General features: G+C 34.1%; 3 protein-coding genes across 5 annotated transcripts in view; all 3 read left to right on the forward strand.

Moving 5' to 3' along the window:
- The first annotated feature begins 2,703 nt into the window (after positions 1-2,703).
- LOC128167420 (myosin-11-like) lies at positions 2,704-3,390 on the forward strand. The gene has a single exon (XM_052833133.1). It carries the CDS (start codon positions 3,022-3,024, stop codon positions 3,388-3,390), a length of 369 nt encoding a protein of 122 aa, XP_052689093.1. The 5' UTR covers positions 2,704-3,021.
- Positions 3,391-6,821: 3,431 nt separating this feature from the next.
- LOC128167422 (myosin-9-like) lies at positions 6,822-7,474 on the forward strand. The gene has a single exon (XM_052833137.1). It carries the CDS (start codon positions 7,091-7,093, stop codon positions 7,457-7,459), a length of 369 nt encoding a protein of 122 aa, XP_052689097.1. The 5' UTR covers positions 6,822-7,090; the 3' UTR covers positions 7,460-7,474.
- A 4,000-nt stretch (positions 7,475-11,474) lies between these two features.
- LOC128167421 (myosin heavy chain, non-muscle-like) overlaps positions 11,475-17,386 on the forward strand; it is a 57,811-nt gene continuing 51,899 nt past the window's right edge. For all 3 annotated transcript variants that reach the window (XM_052833134.1, XM_052833135.1, XM_052833136.1), the window contains exons 1-3: positions 11,475-12,060; positions 14,725-14,881; positions 16,924-16,951. In XM_052833134.1, coding sequence (XP_052689094.1) covers positions 11,707-12,060; positions 14,725-14,881; positions 16,924-16,951 — 539 coding nt within the window. In that variant the 5' untranslated portion in view covers positions 11,475-11,706. The remainder of the gene's footprint in view (positions 12,061-14,724; positions 14,882-16,923; positions 16,952-17,386) is intronic.

The following is a 17,386-nucleotide window of genomic DNA, read 5'->3' on the forward strand; positions in this document are numbered from 1 at the left end:
TTCTGTTTATGTTTATTGACACTTAAGCTTCTTTCATCTTATTAATCCTTTTATGTACATGCTGCTCAAATGTCCCGAGTTACTCAATAGCTGTCTGATAATTGATTTACTTACATCTGTACTTATTATGTTAATCCTTTATTGAGTTATTCCATTGTTCATTATATATTATTCGGAATTGCAAAATATAGTCAGTTGGAATCAAACCTTCGATGCTGATGCATACCAAACTCACGTAAAAGTATATTACATGTGAAGTATATATAAAGTCTGAAATTAAAACGCGTGTTGGCTTGTTGGAGGTTTCATGAGGCTGGGTCCAACAACAAGAGAATAAGCTCACGGTTGGCCAAGTGTTAGTCCTATACGGGAGAGAGCGCCCCGTAATACAAATCGTGTATAATCAAAACATTAGCAACTTCAAAACTAGTTTAGATCTATATTGCATCTATATTATGTTTACCAGATAAAGAATACGTCTGTAAGGTCCAAAGACTATTATTTACTTTTCATTTGGGACAAATATGAAAGAATCAGATGAAATACCTTGATAGGCGATATAACAGATGGAGGTTTATCAATTATAGATATTGAAAGTAGGTTCAAGGCTCTGAAAGAAGCGGTGACTGGTATCTTTTAAGGGCACTCTATTTGAAATCTTTGAGAGTTTTATGGAAAAGGCGATTTTAAATCTTAATTATGTCTTACAATTTTCTGAAACTAATTTAAATGAACTGGATAGAATAGGCAAACTTCCGCTTTTCTACGAACAAACTCTTAGCTCATTTAACGAATGTAAACAAAGGTGTAACTTCGATAACATATATCTAATGATATTTTAAAACAACATATAATAACAATATGCCCCTTTTTTTGCACAGGAAAGATTTTTCTTAAATTTACATACAAAAAAATTGAATTTAACATGGAGTTGCCTCCCCCCCCCCCCCCCCCCCCCCGCCACTTTTATGGGACCATGTAAAAATTGATTTGAAAATAATAAATTAAACAGTGGAATTGGAGTTAAAAGTATACTTCTTCCCCCCACCCCTTCCACGGGGGGGGGGGGGGGGGGGGGGTGTTAAATATAATACATCCAATATAGTTTTTAAAAAAATCTACAAACTATTTATGTATTCGTCGACAAAAGTTAGATCTATGTTTTTCAATTATAATTCCTGTATTGTTTACGTATTAGTGTTACTGTATAATAACTTTTAAATAAAATAATGTTTTAAAAAAAAGTCTGTTTCCACCTTACTGTGTTTTGTAGGTTTTATATGGGAGTAGGTGGGTTACAAATTTTTGTTTTAAGAAATCAGATTGGGCATGGCAATTGGGCAATTTTAGAGGTATCAACCAGCTCCCTTTGTTAAGTAATTCATCGCAATATTTTCTTCTTTTTTTGGGTGGGGGGGGGGGCAGATCTAGAGAGAGAGGGCTTAGACCTTACCTCTGAGTCCATATACCCCCTAGAACAGATAATGTCGAAAGAGAGAGCTAAGCCCACACTCTTCAGAATATATGTCCAGAGAGAGCTTAGTACATACTCCCTAGAATAAATGGTGGAGAGAGAGAGAGAGAGAGAGAGAGAGAGAGAGAGAGAGAGAGAGTTTAGACCATACCCCCTTGAATATATGATGTCCATAGAGAGCTTATTCCATACCCTCAGAATAAATGGTGTCCAGAGAGAAATTAGTCCAAACCCCTAGAATGAATGGAGAGAGAGAGAGAGAGAGAGAGAGAGAGAGAGAGAGATATTAGTTCATACCGATGTCCAGAGAGGCTTAGTCCATTTCCCTAGAACAAATGGGGTCCAGAGAGAGAGAGTTTAGCCCACACCCCCTAGAATATATGATGTCCAGATATGGCTTGGTCCATCACCCTAGAATATATCATGTCCAGAGAGGGCTTGGTCCATCACCTTAGAATATAGGATGCCCTCTAAAATAAATGGTGTCTGTAGAGGGTTTTTGACGTAGCTCTATCGTTTTCTTGATTATGCATACGACGGAACGGTGGTAGATTTGAATGCATGTATTCAATACGTATTACACCGAATAAATAAATTTATATATATATATATATATATATATATATATATATATATATATATATATATATATATATATATATATATATATATATATATATATATATATATATATATATATATATACACATACATACATACACACATACATACATACATACATACAGAATTGACTTGGTAACGGACCCCTCGACATGTTACACACACACACACATACATACATATATATATATATATATATATATATATATATATATATATATATATATATATATATATATATATATATATATATATATGATATACTAACTACTAAGTCTGATTAAATCATACTTCACGATGCTGTTCTGATTCTTCTTTATAATCAGCCCTATTTGATAAACTGGGTCAATCGTGAAGACACAGGAAATGTCCACTGTAATTTAAAATACACAATTTACAAAATTGTGTAACGGCCAGTTGTTTGTAGTTCCGATATAAATTATATGACTATTCATTGCTTTCATAGAAAGGTGGTTTACTTAGAAACCTATAATTATGCGGAGAAACCCCCTCTGTTATATATCATATATTATCTTGATAACAGGTATATGATAACTATCGATTCACTTAAGATACATGTTCAAAGTGCAGATTGCTTTCAGGTAAATGGCCGTAATAGCTTTTATAGCGGACACACTGTGTCGTTCCTAGAGGGTGTGCGGACTAAATTAAACCGTAAACATAGAGAGTGGGGAGACATGGATAAATTGACCGTGTAGGGGTTGAATTTGATGCTGTGGTTCATTGGAATAGCCGCACGGTGTCAGTCGTTGTGTTTGATATGGCTTTAACTTACTGCTTTTTTAACACGAACTCTTTTGGTGCTATAATGTCACTCAATATTATCACCTGATGATACAAGCGTGATAATAAACTTAAATTAGCATTGGACATAACTGTCACCTACAGGAAAAGTTGTGATATTCATGGAATCAGCAATGGAGGCTGAAGAAATGAAATATTTAATTGTTAACCGAAAAGAAAATGCCCCAACCATGCAGTCTGATTTGGCCAGAAAACTGGTGTGGGTGCCGCATGAAGTGCAGAGTTTCTGTGCGGCAGGGATCATTGCAGAGGAGGGGGACATGTTGACAGTCCTACTGGAGGAAGGTGGCAAGCAAGTAAAAGTGACCAGGGACGAGTGTCAGAAAATGAACCCCCCAAAATACCACAAAGTAGAGGACATGTCTGAACTCATCTGCCTAAACGATGCATCAGTTCTGTTCAACATCAAGGACAGATATTTTTCAGACTTAATCTATGTGAGTAAACACATCAAACCCAATTTCCACTGAGCAATATACATGTACCGGTATATATACTAGTCATAATTTCTAACGCCCCAGGCAATTTTTGCAGTACACTATTCTTAATTTTGATAATTTCGACCGTAACTGTTTTTAAGTGTAAAGAATAAAGAGTATTAAGTAAACATTTTTAAAAAATTAAATCAAACTTTATTTAAGGGTTTTCTCACACAATCAAGAAACGTGATGTAAATATCACAGCAATTTTACCACATGTATCATCCTCCATTCGCACGTGTAACGGCAAGACATCTGCTTCTCATGGGATTAACATAATCACAGGAAAACCTTTGAGGAAGGTTATTCCAAGTATGTATAAGGTCTCTCTAATGTCCTGCTAAATTTTATGGCTGGGAAAGCTGTTGAACTCTCCTGTTTATCTCGTCCCATACATTCTCTATAGGGTTGAGGTCGGGACTGCATGAGGGCCAGTCAAGTACTATACTCTGTCCCGAGTTTTTGCTTCCACCACTTTTTGCTTGATATTTCAATAATAGTAAATACCTTTGTGCTCAAACAACGTTCATCCGCTAATATGAAAAATGTCCAGATTATCTGTTTTGAAACGCCCCCTCTACCGCTTCAGGTTTCAATACACACCCCAAAATTGAAAGTCTACGGAGATTTAGCATTTCATCAGCCATTAATAAGCCCGGATGATAGCGTTAAAAAATTGCGCGATGTATTCCGAGTGTATTCCGAATGGAGAAAAGATGTAAACATTTCCCATTATAAATCTCCGTAAGAAAATTGTTTTCGTTCCTGTGAAATTTAATGAGTGAAAAGGGATAATTGTTCAATGAAGATATCTTTGATATATTCCCTTTCATCGATTTCAATTGTATTTCTTTTACAGGTATGTGTATTTTTATTAAAAATCATCAAAAAGTGATGGAAGCAATAACTTGGGACATACTATAGTAAGAGGAAGTAATATGCCTGCAGCATTTGCCGTGTTGGTCTGGCAGTGTGGGGGAGTGGCATTATCTTGCATTAGAACCATTTCACAATATGTTCTAATGTGCGGAATCGCCACTGTCTGAAGAATTAGAGAATAGGGGCCATCGGAGTTTTCGTGTGTAATGATATTTCCGCCCATATCATTATTGAGCCACCACCGAATTGCCCCCTTTCTCTCACACATGCGTCTTTATAACGTTCTCCCATTCTGCGATAGACATGGTTCCGTCCGCAAATTGAACCTGGACTTTCGTGTATACCTCAGATGACGTCTTGGCCGAGTTAACGAAGTTGTCTGTGTCTGGCTGACAACACTAAGCCTACACAAGGTCGCCTCGCACGCAATCCTCCCTTCCTCACCCTGATTCGCACAGTTTGTTCACTTAGGGGCCTTCCATGCGAGCCCAAGGTGTGTCGTTTTGTTTCGCTTCTGTAAGGTTCCTATCTCGTATGTGAGTTACACTAGTGTAACGATCCTGTTGACGAGTCGTCACACGACGTTTTGCCTTCCGAGGTACCTTAATTGTCAACACTTCCGGTTACATTGAACTTCGGACAATCCTTTGAATTGTTTTTTTGCCCAAAACTCTAGCGACCTGTAATGAATATTATGAATTTAGATTACCTCTTAGTGTTTAAGAACAAAATTTGAAAAAGTTGTAAGTAAATAAAGCAACTAGGCCTATTGTTAAAGAAAACAAACATCTTGTTAACTGCGCTCTGCTTGAACTAAGCCAACTGCTCTTGCACGTTCTTACACAGTCATACGCCGCATTATAACAATTTGATTTTTGGTCTTCATAAGAAACTTAAGGCAGGGAACTGATTGAATCAAACCGTTTTCAAAAACACACTCGAAAAACCTATCGAATTCGCACTCCACGTCTGCAATAGAAACGGTCATGGTCGAATGAGTTTTCGCTCGATTACACTTATTTCGCATGGACAGTTAAACAATTTAAAAAGCAGACGATAGTGGTAACGACGTAAAAATCAATGTGAAAGGTACCTCACTACATTCAGACTTATACTTTTTAAGACACTACGTCACAAGATGGCGATTTAAATGCTTTGTTAAACTGATTATGTCGTTCGTTTGGGTTGCATTTCGTCGTAGCTCAGTGGTTAAAGTATTGGGCTTCATAACCGCAGATCATGAGTTCGAATCTAGCTGGAGCTTTTGTTCATGTTAAATTTTTGAGAATGTAATTTTTTATCAAAAATTTGACATTTTTTTGCCTGTTAGACTTAAATACTTCTTATCCATTATGATATCTATTCATAATCAAGTTATTTTCTGCTGATTTGAGAAAATATTTCATGGTGTAGTGAGCCACCTTAATTAAGTTATCTTAGATTTCAAAATATTAAAAGTGGGGCGTTAGACATTTCGGCCAGTATATATTGGTTAAAGGGTTTGAAGCGACCATGAATAAATTTTGTCTAAGGTTGGGGTCAGTGTATAAATAAAAAACGCCTTGTTTGGGCCATACCTTCAATTCATCCACAGAGTGCATGTAGATAAAGAATACTCAATAAAATTCAACAAAGGTTGTCTATATGTAATGGGATGTGCAGGAACCTTTAACTAAACGGACCTTAGGAAAACCCATTTCGAGATAATATTCTCTGTCCAATACAGTTTAGAATTTATAAAACACTATTTGTAAGTAAGTTTTATACATTGACCCTAATTTAAGTGACTGTGAAATATAAAGGTTAAAGCAGACCTCTGTAAGGAAAAACAACTTGTTATATGTCGTATGCACCTGTTTGGTAAAGGTTGTGTCGTGGACCAGTCAAAACAAGTACAATGTATTCTAAAATATTTACATTCCACGTATATTTTACATGTAAAGCTACTGCAGATATAGCACCATAACACAGACATGGTACTAAAAGGTTAAATCACGAGTTTTAATTGTGACGTCACAAACGTTGAACGCGCGTTATTCAATTTGTATGCACACACCGTTGCAGTTATGAGACTATATCTTTCAAAAAATAAGGATTCAATACTTAAATGTTTTTCATCTTATTGTCCTTTTATAAGATTAAGAGTACAATCGAATCACAAAGGTGTTTTTTTCAGTTTTAAATAGGCTGGATAGTCAGCAAATTGCCCATTATATCCGCTCTATCATTTAAGATATGATTTTCTAGCCTTCATACGCTATTATAAAGTATTTATAAAAGTTGTTTATATCTTTATACAGAGCGCTTTTTCTCAAGCTCTTAATTATTATACTTCACTAAAGGTCGCGATCATCCAACTCTTTGAAGTAAGGCCGTTAAATAAAGCTTGTGTCTCACTGTGTGATGCTCATCATCTTACTATTAAGTATCGGGATGTAGCTCATGACATTCTTAAATTAAAAGGTTTAACGTTCCATACGGTACTTGATATAACAATTACATTATATTTCATCCGGTTAGTTTGTAGTTGGCAAAGATGTAGTGTTTTTGCGCTTTGCCACCGGAAACTTCTATGTCCGGTGTAATGTCCAATGATATACCTCGTGACATCTGTATCCTTGTGTGTCTTTCCTTCCTATTCCATTTTGGGTATGCATAGCGTTGCTCTTCCTCTGGTGTGTTTATGGAGTAATTGAAGCAGTTGAAATTAGTACTGATATACGTGTACATGTGTCTGTGGGGTGTATTTATGGATTAAAAACAATTTTGCACATCATTGGAAAAACTGCAGAAGATATTATTTTGAACAAAAATGGCGGATAGTTTGGAATTAGATCAACAGGAGTTAAAATATCTCATGGTAGATCAAAAGAAAAATTTTGTAGACCAGACGGAATGGGCGTCTAAAAAATTAGTGTGGATCCCTCATGAGAGCCAGGGGTTTTGTTCGGCCAGTATAGTTAAGGAAGTCGATGAAGAATATGAAGTAGAAATAGAAGAAACCAATAAAAGAGTGAAAGTGCTCAAAGAGGAGATCCAGAAAATGAATCCTCCAAAATACACCAAAGTAGAGGACATGGCCGAACTCGTCTGCCTGAACGACGCCTCTGTACTTTACAACATCAAGGACCGGTACTATTCGGATTTGATCTATGTAAGTTTTGCATACGTCTGCAAATGAAAAACAATTTCTTCCCTGTAATGTCATAACAAAGCTGGCTACATTACGTCCCTGTTTTACACTTCAAAACGGAAGAAGTTTAAGTCATTTCCTTTTATTTTTTTCTATCCGCATGATCTAGTGAAATGTATAGTTGGCTGTGTGCAACAATAAAAAGGTCATACTAAATAAATTGTTAGGAAAGGAAACTAAACGCTTTCACTAAATGATTGGGGAAGCATTTCAACATCTTATATACATATAAGTAAGGAAAGATTTGTTTGGATTACTGTTACATGTATGTACATATGAATTCAGGTTTTCAGAAAAATGCCCATAGTAGAACAATTTTAAGTGGACTTTTCAGTGCTTTGTATTAAACAGCAGTTGAGTGGTGGCTTGTCTATTTCCTCGTCGTTCAGGGGTTGATTCATTCTCTCACCAGAGGTCGTGCTGCAGCTACACAGCCTCTGTCAACGCCGGAAAAAAATAGTCTGTCACATGATCAAAACAAGCATGGCGAGCACATGGCATTGTTGATTCGCTTCTTCTGTACAATCAGCTTGAAGGAAAGTCATCGACGGGCGATGACTTTGAGGACACTTTTAAAAACATCACATGAGATGACATTGCTGCTGATTTATGTAAAATCATCGCTGAATCGGTAGCGAACAGAAACTTATTTTTCAAACATCTGTCAAACTAGATAATGTGATCATATTTAAATGTTTACCTCCGCAAAATAGTTCTCCCAGTAACGTTGAAATAAAAATAAATAACGGCGTTAAAGATTTAAATTTAATTATTCATAATCATATTCATAGACAAAAGGAATAATTACATAGATTTTAATTACATTTTGCCCATCGTTTAAGTTTGTACAAGAATCTTGTACATCGGGCGTTGACAGCCTGTGTAGCACGACCTCTGGTGAGAGAATGGGGTTGATTAAAAGAAATCAGCATTTCTGATGATTTTTCCGACTCTCCGCTGCATTTACAAAATCGGTACATAATTCAAATGGGGTTTGCATCAGTTAAATCAATTCGATCAATTTTAAATAGTTTCGGTAAGTTGAATAATACCAATAAGTCATCGATCTTTTGAAAAATAATCTCACTACTTGTGGAAGCAAGGTTTTGTCAATGTTTGCCCGATTTCTGTATGTTGTCAATCCAGGAATATGACAATTATGGTTATTTTAGTCATATGGTAAGTATTCCCTTTGGTTCTTGTCTCTCCATTTGGTTCGTATGACTTTCCTGCATCAAATCGGAAACGAGAATCTGTAAAATCTGTTATCTGTTCATCAAAATCATTTTTAAAAGTTTGCTGCACACAATGTTTCGGTCATATGGTCCAATCCTGTCGACGATGCGATATTTCAGCAAATGATAAGTATAACTTTAAAAAAGCCAAAACATTTCGTACACATGTCTGTGACCTCCATCTTGATGTTGCTTAAAATTAGTTTTGTGTGTAACCGAGTTTGTAAATTATGTAACGATATTATTATTTTGGTGTTTTTCGTTCAAGAGATGTCCTTATAATAAATTTATTTACTCTTGATATCCTGATTTGAAATGTTGACCGTATGCATACATTTGATTATCTCATATTCGTTATGATTTAAATCTAAAACCATCACCGACTAATTTAGCAAATCGTACGCTAGGTTTTTGGTTCAAATATTTTACGAACAAAACTACATCTGATGGTTGTGAACTATACTTTTTACATGTTAATCTCAGTCTATTTGTAAAAATAATATTAAACTGCTGCAAACTATACTTTACATAGGCGTCGGGTCGGAACCGGGGGGGGGGGGGGGATTGCCTGTGAAGAGTTTTGGTAAGAAGTCTAGCCCTCCCCCCCTTTCAATTTGCTCCCGGCGACACTGCTTTGCGAACAATAATTTCAGTATATAGGTACAAATTAATAGGACAAATATACAGAATAAAGTTTAACATAGATACCAATCGCGTAAGTACATATATATCCAGCCATAGGAAGAAAGAGAGTAAAAAAGACGTTTAACGAAATTCGGGTTAATGGACAGTCCCTAATTTTCCGTTAATCCACAGTTCTGTAGCGAAATAAAAATTTAATATAAGGATCAGATCAAGAAAAAAATAAGGGAAACAGACAGCATCAAAAATATTTGAAATAAATACACAATTATTTTCCTGGAGATTTAGAATTACAATTTGACATGTCTTCAGAAGACTTTAAAGTCATCGGTCCTTTACAATATCTCTTGTCTAGATATATGTGTCCGTATTTTTTCTGATGCCTAACATTCTAAAATGTAATGAAATTCTTTACCGACGAGTCGCTGTTTAAATAATAGACATAGTCTCTCATTGAGAGGGGTACTGTCCTTTCCGATATCTTTCATTTGATCAAATAAAATATACAACATGACTACTTAAATGAACTATATCGGAAAGGGCAGTACCATACCATATGTCTGTCTCTTCAGGGAGACAATGGTTTAATTAATGTACGTAATTTTGTCGGGACTTTTCTTAGTTTTACAGATAAGGTATCGAAATACTTCTCAAAGTAGATATAACAGGTTTTAGAATATATTTATCATTAACATTTATTGTTATATAGCAAATATTTAGATTGTTACATGTAACAATGGGTTTCACTAATAAATAAAAAATCGCAAAAATACAGATAAGCTAAATTATGCTTATTAAATAAGCTAAGTTATGTACATTCGTTGCTTAACTCGAGCTTTAGTATTCACATTGTCAACCATAGTCTACCGAGATCAACTATAATTCGCTTTCATTATCTATAGCTTACAGCGCTCAAAAATGTTAAGTTTCGTTAAATTGCTACATGTACATGTATATTGATGCCGTTATTGTCATGATTGACAGGGATACTGATCTTAAAAATCTATGAAGATTAAGTCGAATTTTGATCTTTATCAATTATGGATAAATATAGATTATGAATTTAAAATTACGCTTAATTAATATGATTTTTATTTCAAAATTTGAACGTACTTTTAACTTTCAAACAAAATAATAGTTAAGAGTTATTAAATGCATGCAGTTTTGAGAAAAATGTGCACCACCAAACAAAATCAGATACTCTATTATATTGAAAACCTGTGTTATAACATCAGTTATAACATTGTTGTGAATTCGCCACCGTAAATATATGTAAACAGACTGTAAACTATAATTAAGATTTGTTGATGATATAGTGGCTGTAAATGGGTCTTTGCAAAGCTCAGTGACGGATAGAACAGGGTTATGCCTCTCCACGGGAATCTTTAGACTCGCACTCAAAACTCTGAAACATGTATTATCTGTATCTGTATCATAAAATCCACACTTTTGAAAATTTTGTATTCAGTTGAATTCTCAATTTGTTGCTCAAATGAAGAGAGAAAGCTGTTTGAAACGCCGTTGGCATGTAACCGTATTAAATTGTTATTATTAAATAAAAAAATAACCTTTATTAAGTTAAGTAATTTCAGTAACTGACAGTGTAAGAATAAAATCATTGTAATGTACAGCATTTTCAGCATTTCATTAATTAGATATGGTTTAATGGCAAATGAGATTTGCTTCTATGCTGTGCAATATTTAAACAATAAAGACATTTCTTTGGTAATTCATTCTGGAAGTGAAGGTAGCGACATTGCAGAAAATATACATAACCTGCGTTAATGTACTGTGGAGTCCGGTAGGGCAAAATCGCTATAGATAAAAGTTGTTTGAGCATTGGACTTTTATATATATATATATATATATATATATATATATATATATATATATATATATATATATATATATAAAGCAAATAATATTATAAGTTAGTCATGTTAATGTTATTTTTTATGGACAGTGTATCATTTAAAATTTTATTCCCCGCCAATAGTATGTTTGCGGCAATGCCCATATACGGATTTTGAGACATTTTTCCGCTTTCACCTGTACTTTATTAAAAGTCCCTTACATATTACGAAACGTTATGTTATTTCCGGAATGACAGATATTTCCTTCACCGAACCCAGCTTCGTCACGTGACCAGTGGTAGTGCCTGTTTATTTCGAGCGGGCGGGGGCCCGGTGACAAATTTGCATGAATCAGAAGAGATATTGGATTTTCTTTTACCTGGATTGCCTTTTTATAAGAACTTTTGGACTTTACAGTGATAATCAGAAACAATTTCAAGGAGACATATAAAATACCAAGCTAAACTAAATCCTGATCCAGAGGTAGGAAGTTTTTTGCTTCAAAATGGCGGACGATCCGTATGCAGGTGTGAGCGCTCAAGAACTTCAGTATTTGGCTGTGGACAGAAACAAAATTAATGACCCTATGGTACAGGCTGAATGGGCTTCAAAAAAACTCATCTGGATACCCCACGAAATACATGGTTTCTGTGCTGCCAGTATTGCAAGCGACCATGGGGATGAGATAGAAGTAATGGTAGAAGAAACCGGAAAACGTGTGAGGGTTCACAGAGACGATTGCCAGAAAATGAATCCTCCTAAGTTCAATAAAGTAGAAGATATGGCAGAACTTACATGTCTCAATGAAGCTTCTGTTCTTCACAATTTGAAAGATCGTTATTTTTCAGGCTTAATATATGTAAGTACATGGGAACTATTCTCCACACATTGAGACAATTGACTGATTTTCGACGTTTAGTTTGCTCAGTAGGAAAGATGATTCAGAATTAAGCTAAAATCATGAGTTATAGTATTTAATAGTCAAGCAATTAAAATGCTCAAACTGACAAGTAACATTTTAAGAATATAAATACTTCCAAAGTACTTGTATATAGTACATGTAGTACCACGAAAATTGGTTTTATTTCTTATCATATATTTTTGACTGGCTTAATTGTTAGAGACGCAAAATGATTGTTGATCGTAGCTTATAAAATGTGTTCTTAGACCCTTTAATACACAAAATCACAGTTTTACTGAAGTATTAAAACAGAAAGGATATCTGAGGAAAAAAGAAAATCATGCCAATCACTAACTTTTACGTGGACACAATGACACACAACCCAACAGGGATAAACATCAACTTTTCGGGCAAGTGAACTTAAATTCTGACTGCGTGAATGTTAAAATGGGTAGCCCGAAAACTACAATATAGTAAGAAGACAACACCACATTCGATAATTTTATTTGAGTGTCATATAAATATGATTACATGTATGTGATGACCAAATATGTTTTATTTCATAAGCTTAGTTGCTGGATAAAACCAGAATTTTTGGCAGATTAAACCTCATTAACTTTTAATAACATGTCTTGTTTGAATAATTTTCGATGGATGCTTTTTCTTTTACAAATTATTAATGGAAAAGAATGCACGCAAAGCCATTTGAAGTGCAGTCATTGCTACCGACATGTTTCATGATCAAGATAAGTCGTATGACAAAAATATTGTAGATCTTATAAATTCTGTGCGTAAGCGAATATGATGAAACTACATCATGATATTCAGTTTTATCAAAGAATGAAATATAATTATGAGATGAGGGTATAGATTTGAAAATTGATAATTAAAAGCATTCATACTGGACGACTTATCTAAAATCAACACTGAGGCCATTCTGAGTTTCCATATGCAAAGTTGTATAGTGAAAGTTTATTTTTATGTTTTTAAATTATTTTCATTAATTATTTCTATTAAAATTTTCACTTGCCCAATCGGAAAAGTAAGTTTATAGTTTCACTTGCTTGAAATGACATTTTACTTGCCAATAAGGCAACAGTTAATGTCGAATGTCGATCCCTGCCCAACCTTCCATTTTGTGATAAAAAACCTTAAACTGTTTAACAATACCGTACCCCTGTTTTACCTACTGAGTGAAAGTAAATTTTGGTCATTTCAGAAACATGTTGATCATTTGAGACTATAATATAAGTAAGCTTTTGATTTTAACATTTTTTAATATTATGGGAGCACAAAGAGGGATAGAATTTTTAGAAAGAGCTATCATTTATGATTTACACATGCAAGAGTACTTGCATTGTTTGTTGACAGGATAGACTAGAGGTACCTTATAGGATGGGAGTAAAACCACGGAGTGAGGTCACTGAGGAGTCCAATCTGATAATAATATTAAAATGAATAATCAATATTAATTTATTAAAATATTGAATCCTGATATCACCAGTATTGAATAGTGCCTGGGGTTCATTAAAGTATGTATCAAATGCATGTCCAAAAAGACACTATCCATGTAATAATATTTAAAAAAAAAAGGAGGATAAAAATTGTGTGTGGTACAACCAGATGTTTTGATTGATTTTCAAAGTTCATACCTTTGTGAATTAAAAAAAAAAATGACACAGAAAAGACATGCTTTAACTAGTTTTTATACAAAATGACAGAATCTGGAATGTCTTGGTCAATAGTTATAAAAATTTAATGATGCAAAAAGGCATGTTGCAGCCTTGGTAAATATGTAGGTAGTTTAATGAATGGCAGATTTAGGCATGCTCAGCTAATATAGTTCAGATAAAGGTTAGAATTACTTGTGTATTGGTGTCTTTAATTTGGTGACACGGTTCTGTTGATCAAAGGTCACCCATCCTTACTGTTTGCTGACAGCTTCGTTTGTCTGTTCTTACTGCACTGTACACAGCTTTAGTGTCTTTTGTTTATCTAATGTTTAAGACCAGTGAATAAGGGCTATTGTCCAAACTGCTTTAAATCTTTACCCCAGCAAGAGACAGACACTAGACTAAAGTGCTATATAATCATTCAACCATTTCCCTGTCCCAGTGTAATCTTTTTTTTCAATTTAAGGCATTCCAGACATACCACAGATTAGATGTTAACGGTGAATGATATGAAAGGAGAGAGCATTTTTTTGTGTCAGTCAATTAAAACTCCTTAAATCGATTTTGTTTTGCATATGTGTTATCATCAACACAAAATTTGAAATTAATTCATTCAACATGTTGTTATTAAATTTTAATTTACAGCTGAAAATTTGTATTCCTGGAAACATTTTAAGCTGTGTCTGTCATTCAACTTTCCCTGAGTTTATGATAGGTCAAAGGAGACTTAATTCAGTGTACAGACAGTGAATGTATTTAAAGCAGATCTATCATTATGGGTATTTCTATGCATGCAAAGCATATGTTGATCATTGTCAGGTATGACCTTAAAGTTTACCAGGCACTTTGCTCAGTGACTTCACTGTACTCCAAGAATATCATATGATGATGCAAATGAACCCATCTGCTCTAATTATCTTTGTAATTCATGATCTTTTTTTTTTTACAGACGTACTCTGGTCTTTTTTGTGTGGTAGTTAACCCTTACAAGAGACTCCCCATCTACACAGAGAAAGTCATTGAACTTTATAAAGGCAAAAAAAGACATGAAGTTCCACCACATGTATTTGCTATCACAGACACAGCATACAGGAGTATGCTGCAAGGTAAACTACTTTAAATGCTGCCATAATTGGCTTTCCCGGGACCCCTCACCCATAAAGGAGAATCAATCTCATTTTTATAAATCTCAGACAGTCAACACTTAAAAGTTTGTATCATTGCACTGCACCTGTGTTGAATGCGTAACTCAATTTTTTTTAACCTGACCATGAAGCCTCAAGCAGTTCTCCATGAAAGCAGTAGTAGTGACAAGAAATAATGCATTATAGAAGGATTTTTAACTTGTGTGGATTATAAGTGATAAAATGTGCAGATGCATGCACTCAGTGAATAGATGTTTTTATTGATTTCAAGATTTTTTTAATAGGTAGGGCTGTCCCGATTTTGGGTTGGGTTCATAATTTTTAGGTTAAATTTTAGGTTTTTCAGTTCGGGTCAACTTTAAAAGAAAAATTCATTATTTAAACTTCAAAAGTTTATTTTTTTCTCTCCAATTCATTATTTAAACTTCAAAAGTTTATTTTTTTCTCTCCAATTTTTACACTTTTAATAACAAACATAATGGTTAGTTTCCTGAATAGAAATTAAGTTTAATTTAAAAACCTTTTTTTTATTGAATAATTTCACCTCAGATAAGTTGATAAGCATATTCAAAGCCATATTTACATGTGACCACATCTTTTTTTTTTCTCCCTTATAGCGCACAAAGAACAAAACTTGTTGTGTGAAGACCTCCTATATGCCTTACAAAATTTTATAATAGTAACATACACTTTTCATGTATTTTCATTGCAACTCTGCTGAAGAAACATGCTTTGAACATGAACTTGGTGAACACTTGGATTTTATTTTGGTATCTTCTACATATGCCAGTATGTAAGACAGATATCATTTTTATACCCTCCTTCGTAGAAGGGAGGGCATATTGCTTTGCTGCTGCCCGTCTCTCTGTTGGTGGGTCGGTCCATTAATAGTTTCTGTTCATTTTCTTCGCAGAGGATAAACATATTGAAATGAAATTTGGTATACAGCTTAAGGTCGGATGACACGTTCCTCAATTTTATATGATATTTTCCAGGAATTTGTTTTTGGTTTACTACTACTCAGACAAACTTTCTTGCAAAAAATTAGGATACCTTACCAGGCATTTCTGCAAAATACTAGAGAATGCAATTTCCTATAAAATCTGCTTGAAAATACACTTGAATTGCTGATATTAAAAATAAATAAATAATACAGCACAGCAAAATTCCCTATATTGGACTGGGCTTTGAACTCACAACCTTTAGAACCTACGCTCCTGGCAGAGAGCGGCCACGTCTCTAACCACTCGGCCATCTAGGCATATATCGATATACAAGTAAATTTTAATCATTTTAAAAATCATTATGAAAATAATGATTTTTATTGGAACTCTTTATTACGAGGAGATACAAAAAAGATGCTTGAGGAACATGTCGTCTGACCTTAATCATGATAATATCTAGGTCAAGTTCGATATTGGGTATGATCGAGTAATTTTTGACGGAGTTATGCCCCTTGGACATAGAAAAATTCCAATTATTTGCAGTTTCTGGGTATTTTCTTTGCAGATGTTTCAATTATTTGCAATTTCCTTTCAGTATCTTCACAGATGTTTCAAAAGGAGGGGGGCATAAGTGTTTTACAAACATCTCTTGTTAGTATGATAATAGTATGAAGTTGGGTTCGAATAACAGAACATCAAAATCCTTAAATTAATATTGAATAATCATTACAAATGTAATGTTTCCTTGAAATGTTGTTCAGAATTAGAATAGAAACTCAATGAAGTATTTGATATAACTATTTGTGGTGCTTCTTATACATCCTATAATGTGTAGAGTTTCATGTTGTAAATTTGTAAGATAAAGGTAAAATTTATGAAAATTTATTTTGCAGCAAAACTTGAGCTTCAAATGAATTGAATTTTGTTTGTTGATCTTCCATTTTATTGCCATGCTAAGGCATGCATGCAAACTTTTCAAAGTTGAGAGTTGAAGTTTATAGAATAAATGATTGTTCTTGTATTTTCTTGTTTTAAATGTGACTTTGTTGTATTTTACAGATAGGGAAGACCAGTCTATTCTCTGCACGTAAGTACCTATTTACATACTGTAAAGCCAGTTTAAGTGTCTGAGGATGGAGCATATTGGCTAAGAAGCGACACTCTGTAAAATAAGAGGGGGTTCAAAATTCTCTCATGTCAGAGTAAAAATGGTGTTTTACCCTTTTCTTGACAGTTATGAAATTTTTTTTATTAATAATTAACTGAGAAAACTAATTTAAATTTTATATATCAAATGAGTCATGGTAGATCAAACCTTCTAAAAGTATTGTGTGTGGATTTACTCTTTAGATATAGAGCAAATTTTCATTTACAATTTCATAAGCTCAATTGTAAGCAAAATGAGATGTTTGAGTGTTAAAGTCCATGTACTTTATAATTATTATGTTTACCAAGCCCTGATAATTTAAGTATGTGCTACACATTTTTGGAATTGTACTAGTATATCGTGTCCCTAAAAAAT

Source organism: Crassostrea angulata, chromosome 10 (assembly GCF_025612915.1).
Source record: "Crassostrea angulata isolate pt1a10 chromosome 10, ASM2561291v2, whole genome shotgun sequence".
Taxonomy (NCBI): domain Eukaryota; kingdom Metazoa; phylum Mollusca; class Bivalvia; order Ostreida; family Ostreidae; genus Magallana; species Magallana angulata.